Source organism: Primulina eburnea, chromosome 5 (genome assembly GCF_022965805.1).
Source record: "Primulina eburnea isolate SZY01 chromosome 5, ASM2296580v1, whole genome shotgun sequence".
NCBI lineage: Eukaryota > Viridiplantae > Streptophyta > Magnoliopsida > Lamiales > Gesneriaceae > Primulina > Primulina eburnea.
Genome location: NC_133105.1, coordinates 4,924,701 through 4,944,382, shown reverse-complemented (window position 1 = coordinate 4,944,382; position 19,682 = coordinate 4,924,701). Strand labels below are relative to the sequence as shown.

Sequence of the window (19,682 nt, the reverse complement as noted above, 5' to 3'; positions counted from 1 at the left end):
GGTTATTTTTACTCGTAAATTCGTGTAATCTATGTTTCATGAAGGACCATCATTCAAGAACATGATGACCATGCATGCTCCCTCAAAAAACTAATTATGCAACGAGAGTGGCAATCGAGTCATCAACTTTCAGTCTTATCAAGGGCAAGTTTTGCATTGGAAAGTACTCTACCATCTCTTCTCCCAGTCTCGACCTCACAAGTTTTTAAGTATCTATTTATCTAAAAAAAATATAGAAATATTAATTAAAATAAATGGGTTTCAAAATTCACATTCATATACTATACATTTTTCATCACTCCGTCCTTCAATATTCAAAAGTTGCTGAAAATTCCATGGCAAAAAATCCATTAAATCAAAGCATTTGAAATCCATGAATATGGAAGCCCACTCTCGGAAAATTATCGTATGACTTGTATTAAATTAAATCAAATGAACAAGCTTTTCTAACACAAGTAGCATATATCATATTTATTTTCCTTTTTTCATATTTAAAGAGTTGTGGATTGCTATTTTTACCTTCGTGCCTGTTTAAAATTAGAGAAGCGAAAGCAATTGAAAATTATTTGAAAAGAATAACGGTTGTGATTTAATCTTACAGTCTCCACATGCAAAAAATATTTCTCAAATCGCTAATAGCGAATATTATCAACTTTAGACATTTATATATGGTTCAATGTGTTATCAAAAGTTATACTTAATGATATTAGTATAACTTAAATTAATCTTTTTTGTATGAGAGTGGTTCATTTTAGTTTGAAGGACGGAATAATTAAAGACATGTATACGGGGGCGGGATATTGGAAAGAAGATGCATTATTCATGAGGGAAAGTTTGGATGAAGACGCGACCTCGCTCGACGTTATATCTATTGAATCGAAACCTAGCTAGCTAGGATTCTTTTGGTTCTATTTAATGTCCCCTCATCTATTGACACTTGCGCAACAAACCAGACTCTATAATTTATAATAAAATAATTTGATTACGTTGAACATATCTTATAAAACATGCATCCTGATCATCTTAATCCCGTCTACCCTGCCAAAAAGAATATATGGTCATGGATTTGATTTATTAAAATGCATGCATGTATGCATGCAGGAGAAGAAGGAGAAGGCCGATATCTAGCGTTTTTGCCGAAGAAGGAGAAGGCCAATATCTCGGGGCTTCTCTTATGCATTCTTGCTGTTTTTTTAACGGTTGCATTGGTCTCCTCTTTCGCCTTCGATCGCCGACCCAAAACAAGGAAGAATCTGTGTGGATTTGTTGGCACTTGGCACCATATTCTCCATAGCTATTATGTATATATGCTCACCTTTATCTGTCATGGTAAGAGTGCTTTAGTCATATGATCTAAGCTCGAGTGTTCTCGAAAATGCATCTCATCTTAATCATTTAATTTGTACAGAGGAAGGTGATCAAGACCAAGAGTGTGGAGTACATGCCCTTCCTATTATCACTATTCGTCTTCCTTAGTGGTACCTCTTGGTTCATCTACGGTCTACTTGGAAAGGACATTTTCATAACAGTAGGTTGCTTCAATCAACACTCAGTGTTATGTTCTTTAGATCTTAAACCCGACATCTCTCGTCTCGTCTCGTCCTCTAACACATATTTGGAAAACTTTTATTGATTCATGATAAGTTATAACAACTTTTGAATTCTACCAAAGAAGAGAAAATAGAAGGGAAAGATAGATATATGGTGATTTTGTAAAATCTTTAAATGTACAGTTATCACTTATCAGAGTCGAGCGATTCTAATTAATTAATTTCCAACATAATTTTGTGGAAGTTGTTACCATTTTTTTTGCAGGTGCCGAATGGATTTGGGTGTTTATTAGGAACAATGCAGCTAATTTTATATGCAATTTATTGCAATAAAAAAATCATGAAGACAAGAAATCTACCGTTAATGTTTCACTTGAAACGTGACTTTCCTATTAAGGGCATTAATCGGCAGAAGCTATCATATAATTTTTAACTACTTATAAAGATGTGAACGTAAGAAACTAATAATTAAATGAATATCTATAAACTTAAAGTGGTTTTTTCTTATTTCTGTTTCCCCTTGATGATATAATATAATTTTACGATTATGAAAGTATCTCTGTGACTCTGTCTGGTTTATTTATTTCTTGCCACATATTTATTTTATTTCGTTTAAATTTTTTTACATAAAAATAACTTATGACATCAGAATATAGGTGGCCCGTTGGTTCGAACCACAGTACCCGAATCATGCTAAGAACAATTTCTAATTTCGAGACTCTAATATTGGAACGACGCCGCAAGAAAAAAGACATGAAAATTGAGACGGAAAAAGAGAGTTAAATAGTCTTACATATCTTTTTTACAGGCGCTTGCACGTTGTTCTACGACTAGATTAATTGGTTTGCTACTACATTACACAGTCAAAAGTAAATTAAATTCAAGCTTCCCCATTAACAATTTTTGCATTTACCTCCAGGCTGAACTAAATATTAGCATTTTGTCTTCCCATCCAAAATGGAGAGCACCAATCTCCTCTTTCACTTTGTATCTATCTGAGTAATGCTTTATGAGTTCACGGATTTCGTCACTCACGTTTCGACTAATAGGACACGAGGTGAAACCAGCCATGCTCATCCTGGATCTCCATTTTCCTGCAACCTCGTAACGCTCAATCCTTTCTGCTCCTTCACAGGCGACAACGTTAATGATATCACGTGCAAGACACTGTTTCTCTACGTTCATTCGGTCTTGGCTGTTTCTACTGAGAGCTGCATCGAGTGATTCAAACACTGCTGCGTAGTAACTGTATGCTTCTGCAAATCTTGTTAAGAATGGAGCAGTGTTTGTGTTCACGTCTTGCTCCACAACTGTGACAAGTTTTGGGTTCAACCCTTTAACCATTCGAAGAAGTTGGTCTCGAATATTTATTGTTGATACACTCTCGTCAGGCATGTGGTGGAGTTGGAAAGCAAAGTTTACAATTAACGCTCCTCCAGGCTGGCAATCTAGCATTGACGGAGAGACCAAAGCTGTTTCAGAAGCAACAATATGAAACTCGAATGAGAGCTTCAGATCCTCGGCCAGTAACTCGAGTCGCTGCCCAATGGTTTTTAAGCCTCCCACTGTCCGTTGAACCGATTCGGGGTCATCCACTCCAGTTAACCTCAAGTGGGGACGTTTCCCAGGGACTTTAGCCAGGGATGTCAGCAACGTGTAATACTGACTACCTTGATTTATGTCGAAGTCTACAATATGAACCCTATTTTCGTCTTTAAATGCCTCTAAGATTGCGCCATTTGCCACCATGAAACCAAATCTAAAACATGGACACCCTTCAAAGAGGACCTGCATGGCAGAAAGTCTTTCCGAGGATGGTGCCTCTTTGCATTTCAGTGCCTTGTAAAGACCTTTACCAGAAGTAGCCATTCTAGCCGCCAAAGCTTCTACCATGTAAGCTGCAATTCGTTCAGAAGGTTCTCCCTGGATCGAGACCCTCTGCCGGAGCACGTTGATTATGCATGATGCTTTCTCCAGATTTCCACCGTGGATGGCATCAGCACATATAAATAGCAAGGATTTGGTATCCTGCGGGGTAGAAACTGAGATTTCCTTACAGCAGCTTATTCTACTAAGATTAGAATTTGAAGATGATTCTTTCGGTGAGTCATCAAGCATCTCATACGGACAAGTAGGGTCAGTCTGTTCAAAATCAATTTCCATGCTATGATCTCGATCTTCATTGTTATCATCACGAAGTGCCTTCTCAAATTCTTGTAACTTCAATCTCATCTTATCTTCATCTATAGCACCAGGACTTGGACAATTCAAATATTTTGTGTCGTAATCGAACTCATAATTATCATGTCTCGCGGCCACCAAAGTGGAGATGAATGGATTATTAGTACTGGCAATTTCTTCCGATGGCGAGTGGATAAAATAAGTTGGATCACAACAGTCGCTGCTATATGATTCAGCAGGGTATATCATGCCCCGATCGTCTGAGTCAAAAGTGGACGTTGATAAACCAGAGCTTTGATTGCCATCCTTCAGTGTGTAAAGTTCATGGCTTCCGAACAATGCAGCAGATCTGACTAAAGACATGGTTCACTCCTAACAATTTAAAAACTTTCCCAATGAAATACTTATGTGGTTTCCCAATATAGTAAAACAGCAAGTTGATGTGGGACTCCCTGTATCAGAACAAATCAAAGAACGTATAAGGAGAAGTTATAGAAACATGAACTTATGAATATGCATGAAACATCAAACACCATATTCCCATAACTAATCCATACACTTGAAAAGGTGTACAAGGTATACTTTTTTTAAAAAAATTCCTGCCTCACATTTTGTTCAACCCCGAAGAGTGAGTCGACTAAGTCCACTAAAGGAGACTCCGTTTACTAGTGAACTTGAAACTCCATCTCAAATAAAACTCAACTTCTGTTTCAACTTCCACCACGTTTCTTGAACTTACGACTTAAGGACGTTTTAAAGGATAAATTAAGAATCCAAACATTGCAACAAACATACTGCCACACAACTTTCATGATCCGAATTCTTTATCTGTTTCTCTTCAAAACATAACTCAATTCCAGTTTCTTAATTATTCAAAACGTCATGGAAACAAACTGTACTGGTGTTCCTATATTGTTTTATTCAGTAGAAAAATCGCCGGGGACTTATTTTTTTGTCCACTGAATCTGAAAGATCATCCTTAAACTACCACAGAATCTTTATTCAAATCCGAATATTGATACATACGTAGATGATACGTCACCCAAAAGATGTACAAAATGCTTCACATACATTTAAAACGCTATAAATCTTCCTAAATGAGATGCTATCTGACAGTTCTTGGGATGAAACAATAATTAGATTGTTCAGAGTCACAATCTGCAGAAAAATCAACTCTCAAACATCAAGAAACGTAAAAACAGGGGACAAAAACACGTACCTGAAGATCCAAAACAGAGCCGAGGGAAAATCAAAACAAACCCAGAAATATCAAATCAGAGACAGCAAATCTGCAAATTGCACAGCAACAAGAAACATATGCATACCAAGCTCAGAATAGGGTTTGCGGAGAAAACAATACTAGGGTTTTGACTACCAACAAAAAGTAAAGAAAGAAGGGTTGGTTTAGTGAATTAATTTAATTAACAACAAAGGGACACAAACGAAAAAACAAATCAGCAACCCTTGAGTTGGTCTGTCGAATTAACAACAAAGGGACACAAACGAAAAAACAAATCAGAATCCAAAAGGACTTCACTTTACTTAGCCTTAAAACTTAATTCAAAACAAAAGATTCACAGCAAAGTTTGAATGAAAAATAAATAAGCAAACTTGGCGGTGGGATTTGTTTTCTACCTGATTCCTCCATTCAATATAGTGTGAGTTAAGATGAACATCCAAGACAAGAAAAAGCAGAGAAACTTCCAAGAAAATAAAAAGTGGTGACAACTTTCCCATTTCACATTACGATATTCTCTCTTTAAAATAAGAGTGAGTCTCATGTGAGAGGGAGGAGTTAGGTCCAAGTTTCAATCTTAACATGGTATCAGAGTCAGGTTCTACCGTTATGTGTTGGACTGTCTATAATTAGGTCACCCGTTCTGCCCATAATTGGGTCATTTGTAAACTCCACGCTCCAGATGTTCATTCCTGGGCGTGAGAGGGGTGTGTTAATTGTCCCACATCGGTTGGATAAATAACTTGGGAGTTGTATATATTGGCTTGGACAATCCTCCCCCCTTGAGCTAGCTTTTGGGGTTGAGTTAGGTCCAAGTTTCAATCTTAACATGTCTCACGGGTCATAATCCGTGAGACGGGTCAACCTTACCCATATTCACAATAAAAAGTAATACTCTTTGCATAAAAAGTAATATTTTTTCATGGGTGACCCAAATAAAAGATCCGTCTCACAAATACGACCCGTGAGACCGTCTCACACAAATTTTTGTCTTAAAATAAACAGTACGCTCACGCAACGCACCATGTATTTATATAAATTAGTTAAATTTATATTAATAGAGATATATCATAATTGTAAAAATAATAAGATGCTGAATTGTAATTTTAAATATAAAAAACAAAAACCATAGAGCGATCATGGGACCCTCTCTTTCTTATTATTAATAGATAAAAAAATTTATGAGACGATGTCACGGGTCGTATTTTATGAGACAGATATCTTATTTGGGTCATACATAAAATGTAAGTATGATAAGAATATTACTTTTTACTATGAATATCGGTAGGATTGATCCGTCTCAAAGATAAAGATTGATGAAACCATCTCACAAAAGACATATTCTTAGTAATAATACTTCTTTTCTTTGCGCGTTTGCGAGTCAACCAACGAAGTAATGGAGAAATGCCTGTTTTGCATCATCTAGTGGAGGGGACAACTGCGTGATGTTCTTTCAACTCGAGACGCACTCCAGAAGTTTGTCGAATAATCCCATTAAATAATCAGCTATTGACAAAATAAACATAAATTTGGATAAATGAGATTCGAACCTTCTCAACGTGTTAAGAAAAAAAAACAAAAAATAAAATTTGTGATAGTTTTTATTAAAGTGTGTAAATAACTTTTTCATTCGGGAATTCACACGAACTCTTATGAGATTGTTTCATAGAACAATTTTGAGCGATGGATCTCTAACCTGATCCGACTCATAAAAAATATTACTTTTTATTTCAAAAATATTAGTTTTCATTGTATGTATATATCGAATTGATGCATCTCACGATATTTGAGAAGTTTTGGTTTATTGTCTTCAATTAATTGTATTGAGGTCATCAAACACGATCTAGAAACAATTACCAAGTCAACTTCACCCTATTTTCTTTGAAATATTCTATTATTATATATAAAATCGGGTTAATTTATTTGGTTATATTAATACATGACATGTTGTCACCACTAATATATGACAAAAAGTGTTCTGGATAAGAACTTAATAGTACAAATCATTAACATTTATTTAATTTAAAAATTATCGGGATTCTAGAATACAACTTGTGATCATATTCTAATTAATTAAAATGATAATCTGGATAAGATCTATAATTTAATTAGTTGCTACACATTTAGAAGAGTGTCTATGAAAACCAACATCTTTTTAATCGTGCTCAAATTATAAATATTTATCAATGATTGATGTTGAATATATTCTAAAAAATGTCCATATAATGAATTCGTCGGCCTTCAGTTGAAAATTTGTCACATCGTCGAGCTGGACGATTATGTTATATCCATGTTCTAGTCGTTTATGTGTGACGTCCATGTTATTTCTCGTATCGATTTAAGATTTTATCTTGACCTATAAATTTGTTTAACTAGTTATTTTCGTGTGTTATTCAATCGATTTTTTACTCAACGAAATCCAAAAGTTTGCACTTGATTCCTTTATTTTCAGAGAGAGAAAAAAAATGAAGAAGATGGTTTGAAATGGGCCAGCGCCTAATAACTTAGATGCCCTTACCAGGTGGCCCATCTGAAATTAAGTAATCCACAAATGCCAAAAGTAGTTGAGATCCAACCCACTATGGGTTGAAAGCCCATCGATTAACTTCTCAAGTTTCCAAATCTTACTTTGTTCAAAGTTTTGTCCTATTTTTTGTATTTTCCTTCAAAAAAATAAAAAGAAAAGGTTTTATCCCATTTATTTAATTTTTTTTGTTTATCGATAAATAAAAAATTCATTTTGGAAAAAAAATACAAAAAATCCATTTTGGGAAATATTTTTATCTTTTAAAATTAGAAGTAAGTGACAGACATTTATATATACATATATATATATATATATATATATATATATATATATATATCACTTTTTTTTTTCCTTTCCCGGAACTCAATAAAAAGTAGAAACGGGTCTAAATTAGTAATCAATTAAAAAAAAAAGTTACTGAAACAAAGTTTTAGTCTTTGTTTTAGTCAATTGTTAAATAATGAATTCAAACCTTTAATTTCAAAGATGCACACCATAATTCATTGAATAAATTATTTTTTGTCTAAACGAGTTAATCAACCATAACTTTGATTAGTACGCAGGATACATATCTATTAATGGTTGGCTAGATGTTACGATATCAACCCATTCAATTTCTAGAAATATAAATGTGCAGGTGCACACACATATATTGTATAATCGAGTATTTATCGTTTTATCAAAATTTATATTTTGTGGTAGAAACTTCAATATTATAAATTTCAAGCACCATATGTCTTAATCGTTCTGCCAACAAAGATAATTATTGTATCTCAACAATATAAAAGACTTCGATTTCAAATAAATGACAAAAACTTGTGTGAGGCGGTCTCACGAGTCGTATTTGTGAGACGGATCTCTTATTTGGATCACTCATGCAAAAAGTATTACTTTTTATTGTGAATATGGGTAGGACTGACACGTCTTATATATTATAATCCGTGAGACGGTCTCACATGAGAACCACTCTAAAAATTATATACGTGCACAATAACATTATAAGTATATTCATAATTCTCAAATCTTGATTACTTCTTTAAATAGATTTGTATAAAATAAAATAACACGTGAGTCAAGGGTGGACTCTATTGTCATTTTCCAAATACTCCATTCGATGTCTTTCAATTTTCAACTGTCCATGCATTAGAACAGTTATACTGCAAATAAAACTATCACCAATTAGGCAAACATATACGGAGTAAGTACTTTGTGAGACGGTCTTACGAATTTTTATCTTTGAGCGGTTCAACTTTACCAATATTTACAATAAAAAGTAATATTCTTAGTATAAAAAGTGATTTTTTTTTCATGGATGATCTAATATGACACGTGAGACCGTCTCATGCAAGTTTTTGTCATATATATGAATTAAATTTGTTTACGTTTTTTTTTTTAAAAAAAAAAACAACAAAAGTTTAGCTGCGCTGTCACAATATTAATTTGCATACTTCACCTTAATTAATTGAGAATTAGTGGCAATTTGTTGACTGAAAATGAGTTGCAATCTCTCGATCGTTATAATGTATATAATATTACAATCAAACAGTAGTTTAGAAAGATTAGTTATCGAAGGAAAATAATAAATTGGGGGTTGGTATTAACTAAATTTCTTCAATAAAAGTCTAAACCATATTTATTTACGTAATTTTCAAGATTATTCCATTTGAAATTTTATTTCCACCCTAATATATATTCATGGTGTACGTACAATAAACATTTTAAAATTAATATTCGATAAATTGGTACCTCTCGAAACAAATATTTTTCTCGGCCTTGACTTGATCGGATTTCGTTGAATTAATAATTTCGTAAATTAATAAGACTATAAATTTTTGAAAACTCTTGAATAAATATATTGTCACGCCAATTTCATATATTAGTAACGCTCTATCCTTATTTATAAACATAACTATGACAAATATACATATAAATATATATATATATATATTTATATTTATATTTGTATCAAAAAGCTCTAATATTTTGTTCTCGATCTGCAACAAAAAAATTTTATATGAGTGCTTGATGCTTCCTCTCGCATAATTAAATTTACGTTTGTAGAATCGAAAAATGACTCTTAAAATAATATAATGCAGATGGCAAGTCAAATACAAACGTTGCAAGGTACAACGCAATAACCATTTTAGTTTTTAAAAAATGATTTCTTAACAGACTGATTAATGCACATTCCACGAAATATATACCATATATCCATGCAGATGACAAGTCAAAAACAAGGTACAACGCAGTAACCATTTTAATTTTTAAAAAATGATTTCTTAACAGACTGATTAATGCACATTCCACGAAATGAATGACTTCCAATTTGGACTTGTCTATATTAACGTCACCAATATTTGTATGTAAAAGCATACAAGCTATATATATATATATATATATCCAGTGGTGGGTATAAAATCGGTATCTATATATTAATTAATGTGTGGTGATATGTCTTTCCATCATTAGTTTTTATTTGCCTAATCAAGTTATTACGATCTTCCATCTCACTATTAATTCGTTCAAGTTATTCTTACATCTAGGTGAGCTACACGTGTGTGTGTGTATATATATATAATTTTATTATGTTGATATGGAGCACACAACATGCAACAGAAAATAATTATTTAACACACAAGTATAACTTGAATAAATAAATACCATATTTAAATTATGGACAAGTACAAATACTTGTGTAATGCCTCGTGATAAAAATTCACTAGAAAAATGTGTTATCTATTACACCAAAATAATACTAGTGAGGATAACAAAATCAAATTTCTTAACACTCCAAGAAAATAAAATGCATAAAAAAAAACAAAAATTAAAACTAGATGCATAAACAAAAGTTGCTTAAAAAAACAATTGAAGAACACTCTTCGATTAAAACTATGTGTCAGTGTTGTTCTGCACGTATCTTCAACACCAATCAGCAACACGACATAAACGTGAGTCGATCACTCAAATTCTTCAGCACTAAAATTATCTCCAACTCTGACCGTCGTGTATGTTCAAAGAAAAACTCTAGCAGCAGCATAAACTTCCCTACCAAAGTCTTTTGTTCTTCCTTCAATATTCCACATATATATATATATATATATATATATATATATATATATATATATATATATATATATATATATATATTCAAATCTTGATGACTTAATTATCTTTCTATAAGAACAAAATCATACAAACATAGAAAAAAAGAGTTTATTAAGAATAAAACTATATTCAAATCTAAGCTATTATATCTTATGGGTAAATACCAAATCATGTAGGATAAATATCAAAATTGAATTATCTAAATCTCATTATCAAGTCAAATTAGTCAAAACTCTTGTTTTTCAATTTAAACAAAGGATAAAAATTAATTATGAATAAAATATTCCTTTCACCTAATATAGCAAAACCGCACACACACACAGTTTTGATATATTGCATACCCAATATGCACATCTATGTGAATACCGTTGAAGTGTCACTCGCCTATTAAATATGATGAAATATTTCATAATTGTACATTCATTAAGTGGATTCGCGCGCGCACACACACACACACATATATATACCCGAACACGAATCCGACTAACTCAATCAACCTGACGAACCCAATTTTTTTTTAAAAAATTTAAATAAAATTGTAAATAATAATAATATTTTAATTTAAACACACAATAACAAAATCTCTCTTATATATGTGTGATTTAAATTTAAAAATCTAATTGTAGAAAAATAAAGTATATTTACCTAAATTAAATAAACAATTGTTTTAAAAATAAAAAATTGTACAAGATAAATATTAAATTATAAAAATTTATTATATAAATATATAATAATTATTTTTCAGACATACAATATATAAAAATATAAATAATATTTGTTAATTATTATTTTTTAAAATTAAAATTTTCATGTCAATTCGAACCCAACCCAACTCGATCATTTTTTTTCTAGTCAGCTATCGGGTCCAACACGATCTAACCCGAATCCAAAAATTTCAAACCCAAACCTGATTATTTTCTGGTTGAACTGTGTCGCATTGGTGGGACGGCTCTGATTTTGACATTCTTAGCTTGGATGAGTGTCTGAGTTATTAGAGTATGTAAACATTTATGATGGATCCGGTTTTCTACACGCCCAAACGCAGCGGAAGTTTTTAAATTTTTATTTATTTTGACAATCAAAATTTGTTTGGACGCTCGTATGATTTTAACAAAACATTCATAGGGAGTTGAAAATTATACCTTTGTGAATTAAATCACTTGGCTCCAACTGATCCGGTATGAACGGATTAGCTCTTGATGATTCCCTACGAACTTTCTTCGATTCTTCTAATTAGGTCCACGACTAGAAGATTTGTTCCTCTTCTAAATTGCACTAGAAATTTAGAAGAACTTTTGCATAGGAGAGAAAAATTGAGAGACGGCTCAAACCCTAACCATAAATCAAGGTGGCCGAATTTCTCACTTTGGACGTGAGGTTGTGAGGTGGGTGGGCTAGGGTTTTGTCTTTATATGTATTATTTATAATTAATTAAACCCTAATTACATAATTAACATTAATGGGTTTGATTTAATTAATTGAGCTAGTCCAACTAGTTTAATTAATTTAATCAAAGCCCATTAAAACTTTAATTATTTATTATGTTGGACTTGTACTCCTACAAGCCCATTAAACATAATACCCACCATATTTAATTTATTAATTAATCAACTCAACTTTTGAGCTTAATAAATTAAATACAGTATAAATTCAACATTTGAATTTATTATTTAAATTATAAATTCAACTATTTGAATTTTTATCACCTCCAAAATTTAATATTTAATAAACCCAACATTTGAGTTTAATAAATTAAATTATCACATTTTATAAATTCAACTACTTGAATTTATTCTCTCAAAATTTATTTATCATAAATTCAACTCCTTGAATTTACTATATAATATAAATTCAACTTCTTGAATTTATTCTCTCTACGGGAACAAACAATCCAGTACTTGTGTGACCCTCAATGGTTCAGGGATACAGCTAGCCGTGGGTTCACAACTCCTTGTGATTCAGAATAACATTTATTCTTATTCGGGCTTACCCTAGTTAGCCCCATTCTATTCATCAACACCTTGATCAAGAATGTCAGAACTCATTTCTGATTGCACCCATCGGATCATGGTAGGAGCGTCTAGTAGCATCGCCCCATGATCCCCTAGGTATCACTGATAGTGCCTGCAAGAACCAGTCGATTATGATTAACGTACAGTACGGTCCCTTCATCTCATATATCCCGATCGAATCTGCAACCATTGGTTCATCGAGGGTTGCATATTAATTCGATAACTATGTGTTACATATAATAGTGGCATCGCGTATACTATTGGAGAACTCCTTCTCCAACGTACATCTCATACTCTGGCCAGAGATTCCATGCACTATTATTACATCAGATCACATAGGATATCCACACCCGTAGGTGAGCGGTGAATCCCCGACTACAATGCACTGGCTCCTATATGTGTCGCGACTGTACCCAACCTCGCCACCTGATGACTCTCCTGGAGCCGGTAAACGAGTCAAAGCACAGCCCTAGCATATAGAGCCTCAGAGTTGTCTCGGGTCATAAGGACTAATGGTATACAATCATAACCACGGACTTATCCTCTCGATGTATGAGAACCACTTGGAAAGTCCGAGGGAGGGTTGTTCGGTATAATCATCATATGACTACCCATCTGCATGTTTGGACATCTCCATGCCCTTACCAAGAAACGCAGTACACAACATCACAGATGCTAGTCTCAAGCTCAAGCGACCTTTATCCATGTTTTAGGCGGCTGAATCGACTAGGAACGAATTTAGATCATACAGTATTTACAAACGAGTTTCAACATCGAATTACGATTCATTTGTATTAAAGTATGATCAAGGTCTTTATCTATGTTTGATAACATGAGTATACAGATAAAGATTTAACAAACCATGAAATAATGAATTATATTAAAATAAAGATTGTTTATTACACTTGAGTCAATAAAATCCCTAGTCAACAGTTGACTTGTAGGGCATCTACTCTAACAATCTCCCACTTGCCCTAGAGCCAACTACCCATAAACTTTAATCCCATTGCTTCGCGATGCTTCTCAAACAATGGTCCTGGCAAGGGCTTCGTAAGTGGATCGGCAACGTTATCTGCAGAGGGGACTCTTTCGACTGATATGTCTCCCCTTCCCACAATCTCCCGGATGATGTGGAATTTCCTCAGTACATGTTTGGATCGCTGATGAGACCTTGGTTCCTTTGCTTGCGCAACGGCACCAGTGTTGTCGCAGTACACCGGGACTGGATCAACTCCATTAGGAATAACGCCCAACTCTTGGACAAAATTCCTCATCCAAACTGCCTCTTTCGCTGCAGCAGATGCAGCAATGTACTCAGCTTCAGTGGTGGAATCCGCAACGGTGTCTTGCTTGGAACTTTTCCAAGAGACAGCCGCACCAATAAGCATGAATACAAAACCAGAGGTCGATTTCGAATCATCTACATCACATTGGAAGCTAGAATCAGTGTAGCCTTCCAATTTTAATTCTCCACCCCCATAGACCATGAACAAGTTCTTAGTCCTTCTCAAGTACTTAAGAATATCTTTCACGGCCTTCCAATGCATTGGACCAGGGTTCGCCTGATATCTGCTTGTAACACTCAAAGAGTAAGCAACATCAGGACGTGTCGATATCATACCATACATGATACTACCAATGGCTGACGCATATGGAATACGTGTCATCATCTCTATCTCTTCATCAGTTTTGGGACACATAGCTTTAGATAGAGTAATACCATGACACATTGGTAAGTATCTTCTCTTGGACTCTTCCATAGAGAATCGTTTAATAATGGTATCGATATAGGTGGCTTGGGTGAGTCCGAGTATCCTCTTTGATCTATCTCTATAGATTTGTATTCCCAATACGTAGGATGTTTCACCCATGTCTTTCATGGAGAATTTTACTTGCTAACCATACTTTAGTTGATTGCAGTAATCCTACATCATTCCCAATGAGCTGGATGTCATCAACATAAAGTACTAGGAATGTCACTACACTCCCACTAATTTTCTTGTACAGACGGTTCCTCAGGATTCTTAGCAAAATCAAACCCTTTGATAGTGCTATCAAATCTGAGGTTCCAACTCCTTGACTCCTGCTTGAGACCATATATTGATCTCTGAAGTTTGCATACCTTATGCTCACTTCCTACTGATGTGTATCCCTCAGGTTGAGACATATAAATTTCCTTTTTGATGTCTCCATTGAGGAATGCAGTCTTTACATCCATTTGCCATATCTCATAGTCATACCATGATGCTATGGCTAGTAGTAATCTAATGGACTTAAACATAGCAATTGGTGAAAAATTTTCTCATAGTCAACTCCTTGCCTTTGAGTATATCTTTTGCAACCAGCCTTGCTTTGAAGGTCTCTACCTTCCCATCCGCCCCAAGCTTTCTTTTGTAGATCCATTTGAACCATATAGGAACGATTCCCTCAGGTTGATCCACCAATGTCCAGACTTGGTTTGAATATATAGAGTCCATTTTTGACTGCATGGCTTCAAGCCATTTGGTTGAATCAGTATCAGATATTACTTCCTTAAAGTTCATTGGATCATATCCAACAAAAGACTCATCATGGTCTTATTCATGAAGAAGCATATATCTAGCAGGTGGTCTAATAACACTATAAGACCTCCTAGGAGCTTGTACTTCAACTACTGGTTGTTGGAGATTAGGTTCAACTACTATAGTTGAGGGAGTATCTTGAATTTATTCAAGTTCTATCATCTTGCCTTTTTCTATCTAATAGAAATTCCTTTTCCAAAAAGGTGGCATTTCTTGAAACAAACACTTTTGCTTCATTGGGATGATATAATTAATACCCAACAGAATTCTTTGGATATCCTACAAAGTAACACAAAGTGGATCTACTATCCAATTTGTCTCCCACTGTCTGGTTCACGTAAGCAAGACATCTCCATATTATCTCATAAGAATATTTGGGAGTTTTTCCCATCCATATCTCATATGGTGTTTTATCCACTGCTCTAGTATAGGCATTATTCAACAACATTGCCGCAGTTTCAAGCGCAAAGCCCCAAAACGATATAGGCAATTCAGTGAATCTCATCATTGATCGAACCATGTCAAACAAGGTTTGCTTACAATATTCAGAAACACCGTTCAATTGTGGTGTTGCTGGTGGAGTCCACTGTGAGAATCACATTCTCTTTTAGATAACCCAAAAATTCAGCACTCAAGTATTCTTCACTTCGATCAGATCGAAATGCCTTAATACTTCTTTCTAGCTGATTTTTCTACTTCAGATCTGAATTCTTTGAACCATTCAAATGCTTCAGATTTGTGTTTCATAAACATATCCATACTTCGAATGGTCATCAGAAAGGATAACGAAGTAGGATTGCCCATATTTTGTGCTAACACTTAGCATGCCACAAATGTCTGTTTGGATCAAATCCAGTAGACCATGCGCACGTTCCACATTTCCATCGAATGGAGTCTTGGTCAATTTTCCTTTTAGACAGGACTTACAAGCAGGTAGAGAATTTATGTCTGACAAGTCAAACATGCCTTCTCCCACTAGTTTGTGCATCTTTCTTTGAGAAATGTGACATAGTCTAGCGTGCCATATTTGTGTGGGATTTGGATCATCTAACTTTCTTTTGTTTGTTGTTGAAATTATGTTTACTTGGACATTCACTTATCATTTCCAGAACATTTCTGGCGCATATAATTTCTTATGTCCGGACTTCTTGCAGTGAAATAAATATGTTCTAACTTATCGGGCTTTGTAGGCCTTTTAAGTGTCTTTCAGAGTTTGCTTCTTATTGGGATTGTTTTTCTTGTGAGGGGCAGAACATTTCTTTCCCTTACCTTGTGGGCCATTTTCGTCTGACGAGAGGGCCATAAGAAAAACAACAATTCCATGTTTTATGGTGATCTCATAAGTTATAAGTGTATTGACTAGCTCTTCAAGGCTATCATCTATCTTATTCAAATTAAAGTTCACCATAACCCCGTCAAATGAGGAAGATAAAGACAACAAATTGATGTTATCTAGTAACTCATTAGGAATCACATATTCCATGCCCACCACATACTTAATAAGCTCAGTCACATGTACACAAAGCTCATGGGCCAAAGCCCAGTCTTGCATTCGTGTAGTCATGAGCTTTTAAAAGTGGTGTGCATCACTATACGAGTTTCATGCACCATGCAACTCTTGCACATGCATTCGAATGTCAGCAGCATTCAACATTTCCTCTAACTTTCCCTACAGTTCATTTGACACAGAAGCGAGCATGTTACACTTTAGCTTGCATACTATGGTCCTACCATCTTGCATGCTTTGTCAGTTCAACAAGACTGACATTAGTGTGTATGCTATTTTCTCTGAATTCAGAACAATTTTCCCAACCAGTCTTGAAAATTAGATTCGATTAGCTTGTTAATAAAAAAATTGATTATGTGACGAAATCGAAAATATACTGATACGGAAACAGAATAATGGTTGCTGATTATTTTAAAATAATTTTAAGATATAAAATATGGATTTTATTTTATAAATCTCCCTCCCACTATTTTGACATTTCCACCACCCTCTGATGAAAAAGGGAAATCGTATTTCCTTAGTAGGCACGTAGAGTCCAATTAGCCAATTATAATCCCGAATAATATCAGCCAATTATAATTTCTAAAAGGTAGAGTCCAATTGCATCCCTATGCAACCTCCGCGTGTTTTGCCTCACGTTTAATAAGGACCCAATAATATGACGCCGTTTATTTTCACGTGTCAAACCAACCCATCAATATTGAATTGTAGTGGACGGTCGCCATGAGTTCCCCCAATAATATGAGCCGAAGTCATGGGAGTTCCACTCAATTCACATCATATGTCCGGTGGAAGTCACAGCTTTCCGGCGTACAGGCCTCCCCAATAATATGAGCCAGACACTGTCCGCGGGTAGCGATCAACATGCAACCACGGTTGATGGAAGGCAAGGAAAAATTAAACTCTTTTAATTTTTACTTATTCGGTTTGATATAAATTTTGAATCATATTCAAAATGAGGGATTTTAATTAAAAAAATTTGTCTCATCATTTTATTTGAAAATCGCGTGCCACGAGTTTGTATGTTTGCCGGATTCATGCAACTATATTATATAATAATATACATACATGCATACTACTATATATCACATATATCATAATATGACATTCAACAATAAATAAGGATGATCGATTGCCAACACTAATAGATCCATGTGAGCCATACATGGATCCAGGTCCAAACCTAGGTGAATGCAGGGATGCAAATGCAACTTATTACAAAAGCTTCCAATATTTTACATGTCTTCATCTTGATCATCGGGCCCACCATCTTCCAGTCTTGATCTCCCACTATCTCTAATTATTACATTTGAATAGCCATGGCACATAAGGGATACATCTCATGGGGGTGGGAACGGGCCATAAACCAGGCCCACTTTAATAATATCAAATATTATAAAATTGAATAAAAACAGTAAAATATCCTAACATACACCTAACACATTGGTCAAGGCTCTCGATCATCCTTCATGCATTTAATATCAAATATTAACATCAATTTAATTAAACAATTTAATTAATTGATAAATCATATATCTAATAATTTTATCACTAACCACCACAATTATTAAAGAATTTAATAAATTAAATAAACTCTTTTATTTAATTTCCAATTAAATCAATAATAATTGATTTCTTATAAAACTCATTTTTACCATAAATAATTAAAATCATATTCTAATTATTTATTTTACAAGAAAATTATTAATTTTCCAAAAATTAATTTTCCAAAATAAAAAATTGAATCAATTTCAAAAATATCAATTTTCCCCATAATTTTGAAAAATCAGAAAATTGCACCCCGGGCCCAAACAATTCAAGCCCATCAATTTTGCACGCTTCCCGAGACGATCCCGGGTCGTCGCCCCCGCTGCCCGCCCGCTGCCCGAACGTTTCGGGCAGTGGCAGCAACCTGTGCGCGCAGGCGCGCACAGGTGCGCGCAACGCCGCGCGCAGCGTGCGGACGCTCCGCACGCTGCGCCGCGTTGTGCGCCGCGCGGGGCGGCGCACAGCGTGCGGACGTTCCGCACGCTGCGCCGCTCTGCGCGCGCACGCTGCGCGCGCGCGCTGCGCGTTCCTGCGCGCAGGGCGCTGCGCGCTGCGCGCGCAGCCCTGCGCGGGGTCTGCCCGGAACAGTTCCGGGCAGATCGCGAAATTTTTTTTTTTTTTTTTTTTTTTTGTTTTTCCGAAAAATTTAATTTTTATGGTGCATCAATATTTCTGAAAATTTTCTTGTGTGGTTAAAAACAAATTATTCAATATGATTTAAAACCATACGATTCAGAAAACCTGGCTCTGATACCACTGATGGATCCGGTTTTCTACACGCCCAAACGCAGCGGAAGTTTTTAAATTTTTATTTATTTTGACAATCAAAATTTGTTTGGACGCTCGTATGATTTTAACAAAACATTCATAGGGAGTTGAAAATTATACCTTTGTGAATTAAATCACTTGGCTCCAACTGATCCGGTATGAACGGATTAGCTCTTGATGATTCCCTACGAACTTTCTTCGATTCTTCTAATTAGGTCCACGACTAGAAGATTTGTTCCTCTTCTAAATTGCACTAGAAATTTAGAAGAACTTTTGCATAGGAGAGAAAAATTGAGAGACGGCTCAAACCCTAACCATAAATCAAGGTGGCCGAATTTCTCACTTTGGACGTGAGGTTGTGAGGTGGGTGGGCTAGGGTTTTGTCTTTATATGTATTATTTATAATTAATTAAACCCTAATTACATAATTAACATTAATGGGTTTGATTTAATTAATTGAGCTAGTCCAACTAGTTTAATTAATTTAATCAAAGTCCATTAAAACTTTAATTATTTATTATGTTGGACTTGTACTCCTACAAGCCCATTAAACATAATACCCACCATATTTAATTTATTAATTAATCAACTCAACTTTTGAGCTTAATAAATTAAATACAGTATAAATTCAACATTTGAATTTATTATTTAAATTATAAATTCAACTATTTGAATTTTTATCACCT

At 34.6% G+C, this 19,682-nt stretch overlaps 1 protein-coding gene across 2 annotated transcripts; it reads right to left on the bottom strand.

Moving 5' to 3' along the window:
* Window positions 1–2,310: 2,310 nt before the first annotated feature.
* Window positions 2,311–5,499, bottom strand: LOC140832583 (scarecrow-like protein 1). Of its 2 annotated transcripts, none has more exons than XM_073196682.1 (3): window positions 5,367–5,499; window positions 4,951–5,020; window positions 2,311–4,183 (listed from the first exon to the last, which is right to left on the bottom strand). In XM_073196682.1, the coding sequence occupies exon 3, from the start codon at window positions 4,092–4,094 to the stop codon at window positions 2,460–2,462; it is 1,635 nt and encodes a 544-aa protein (XP_073052783.1). In that variant the 5' UTR covers window positions 4,095–4,183; window positions 4,951–5,020; window positions 5,367–5,499; the 3' UTR covers window positions 2,311–2,459. The 2 variants fall into 2 exon arrangements, with proteins under 2 accessions (XP_073052783.1, XP_073052784.1); XM_073196683.1 differs by having other exon boundaries at window positions 2,311–4,103.
* Window positions 5,500–19,682: the final 14,183 nt, after the last annotated feature.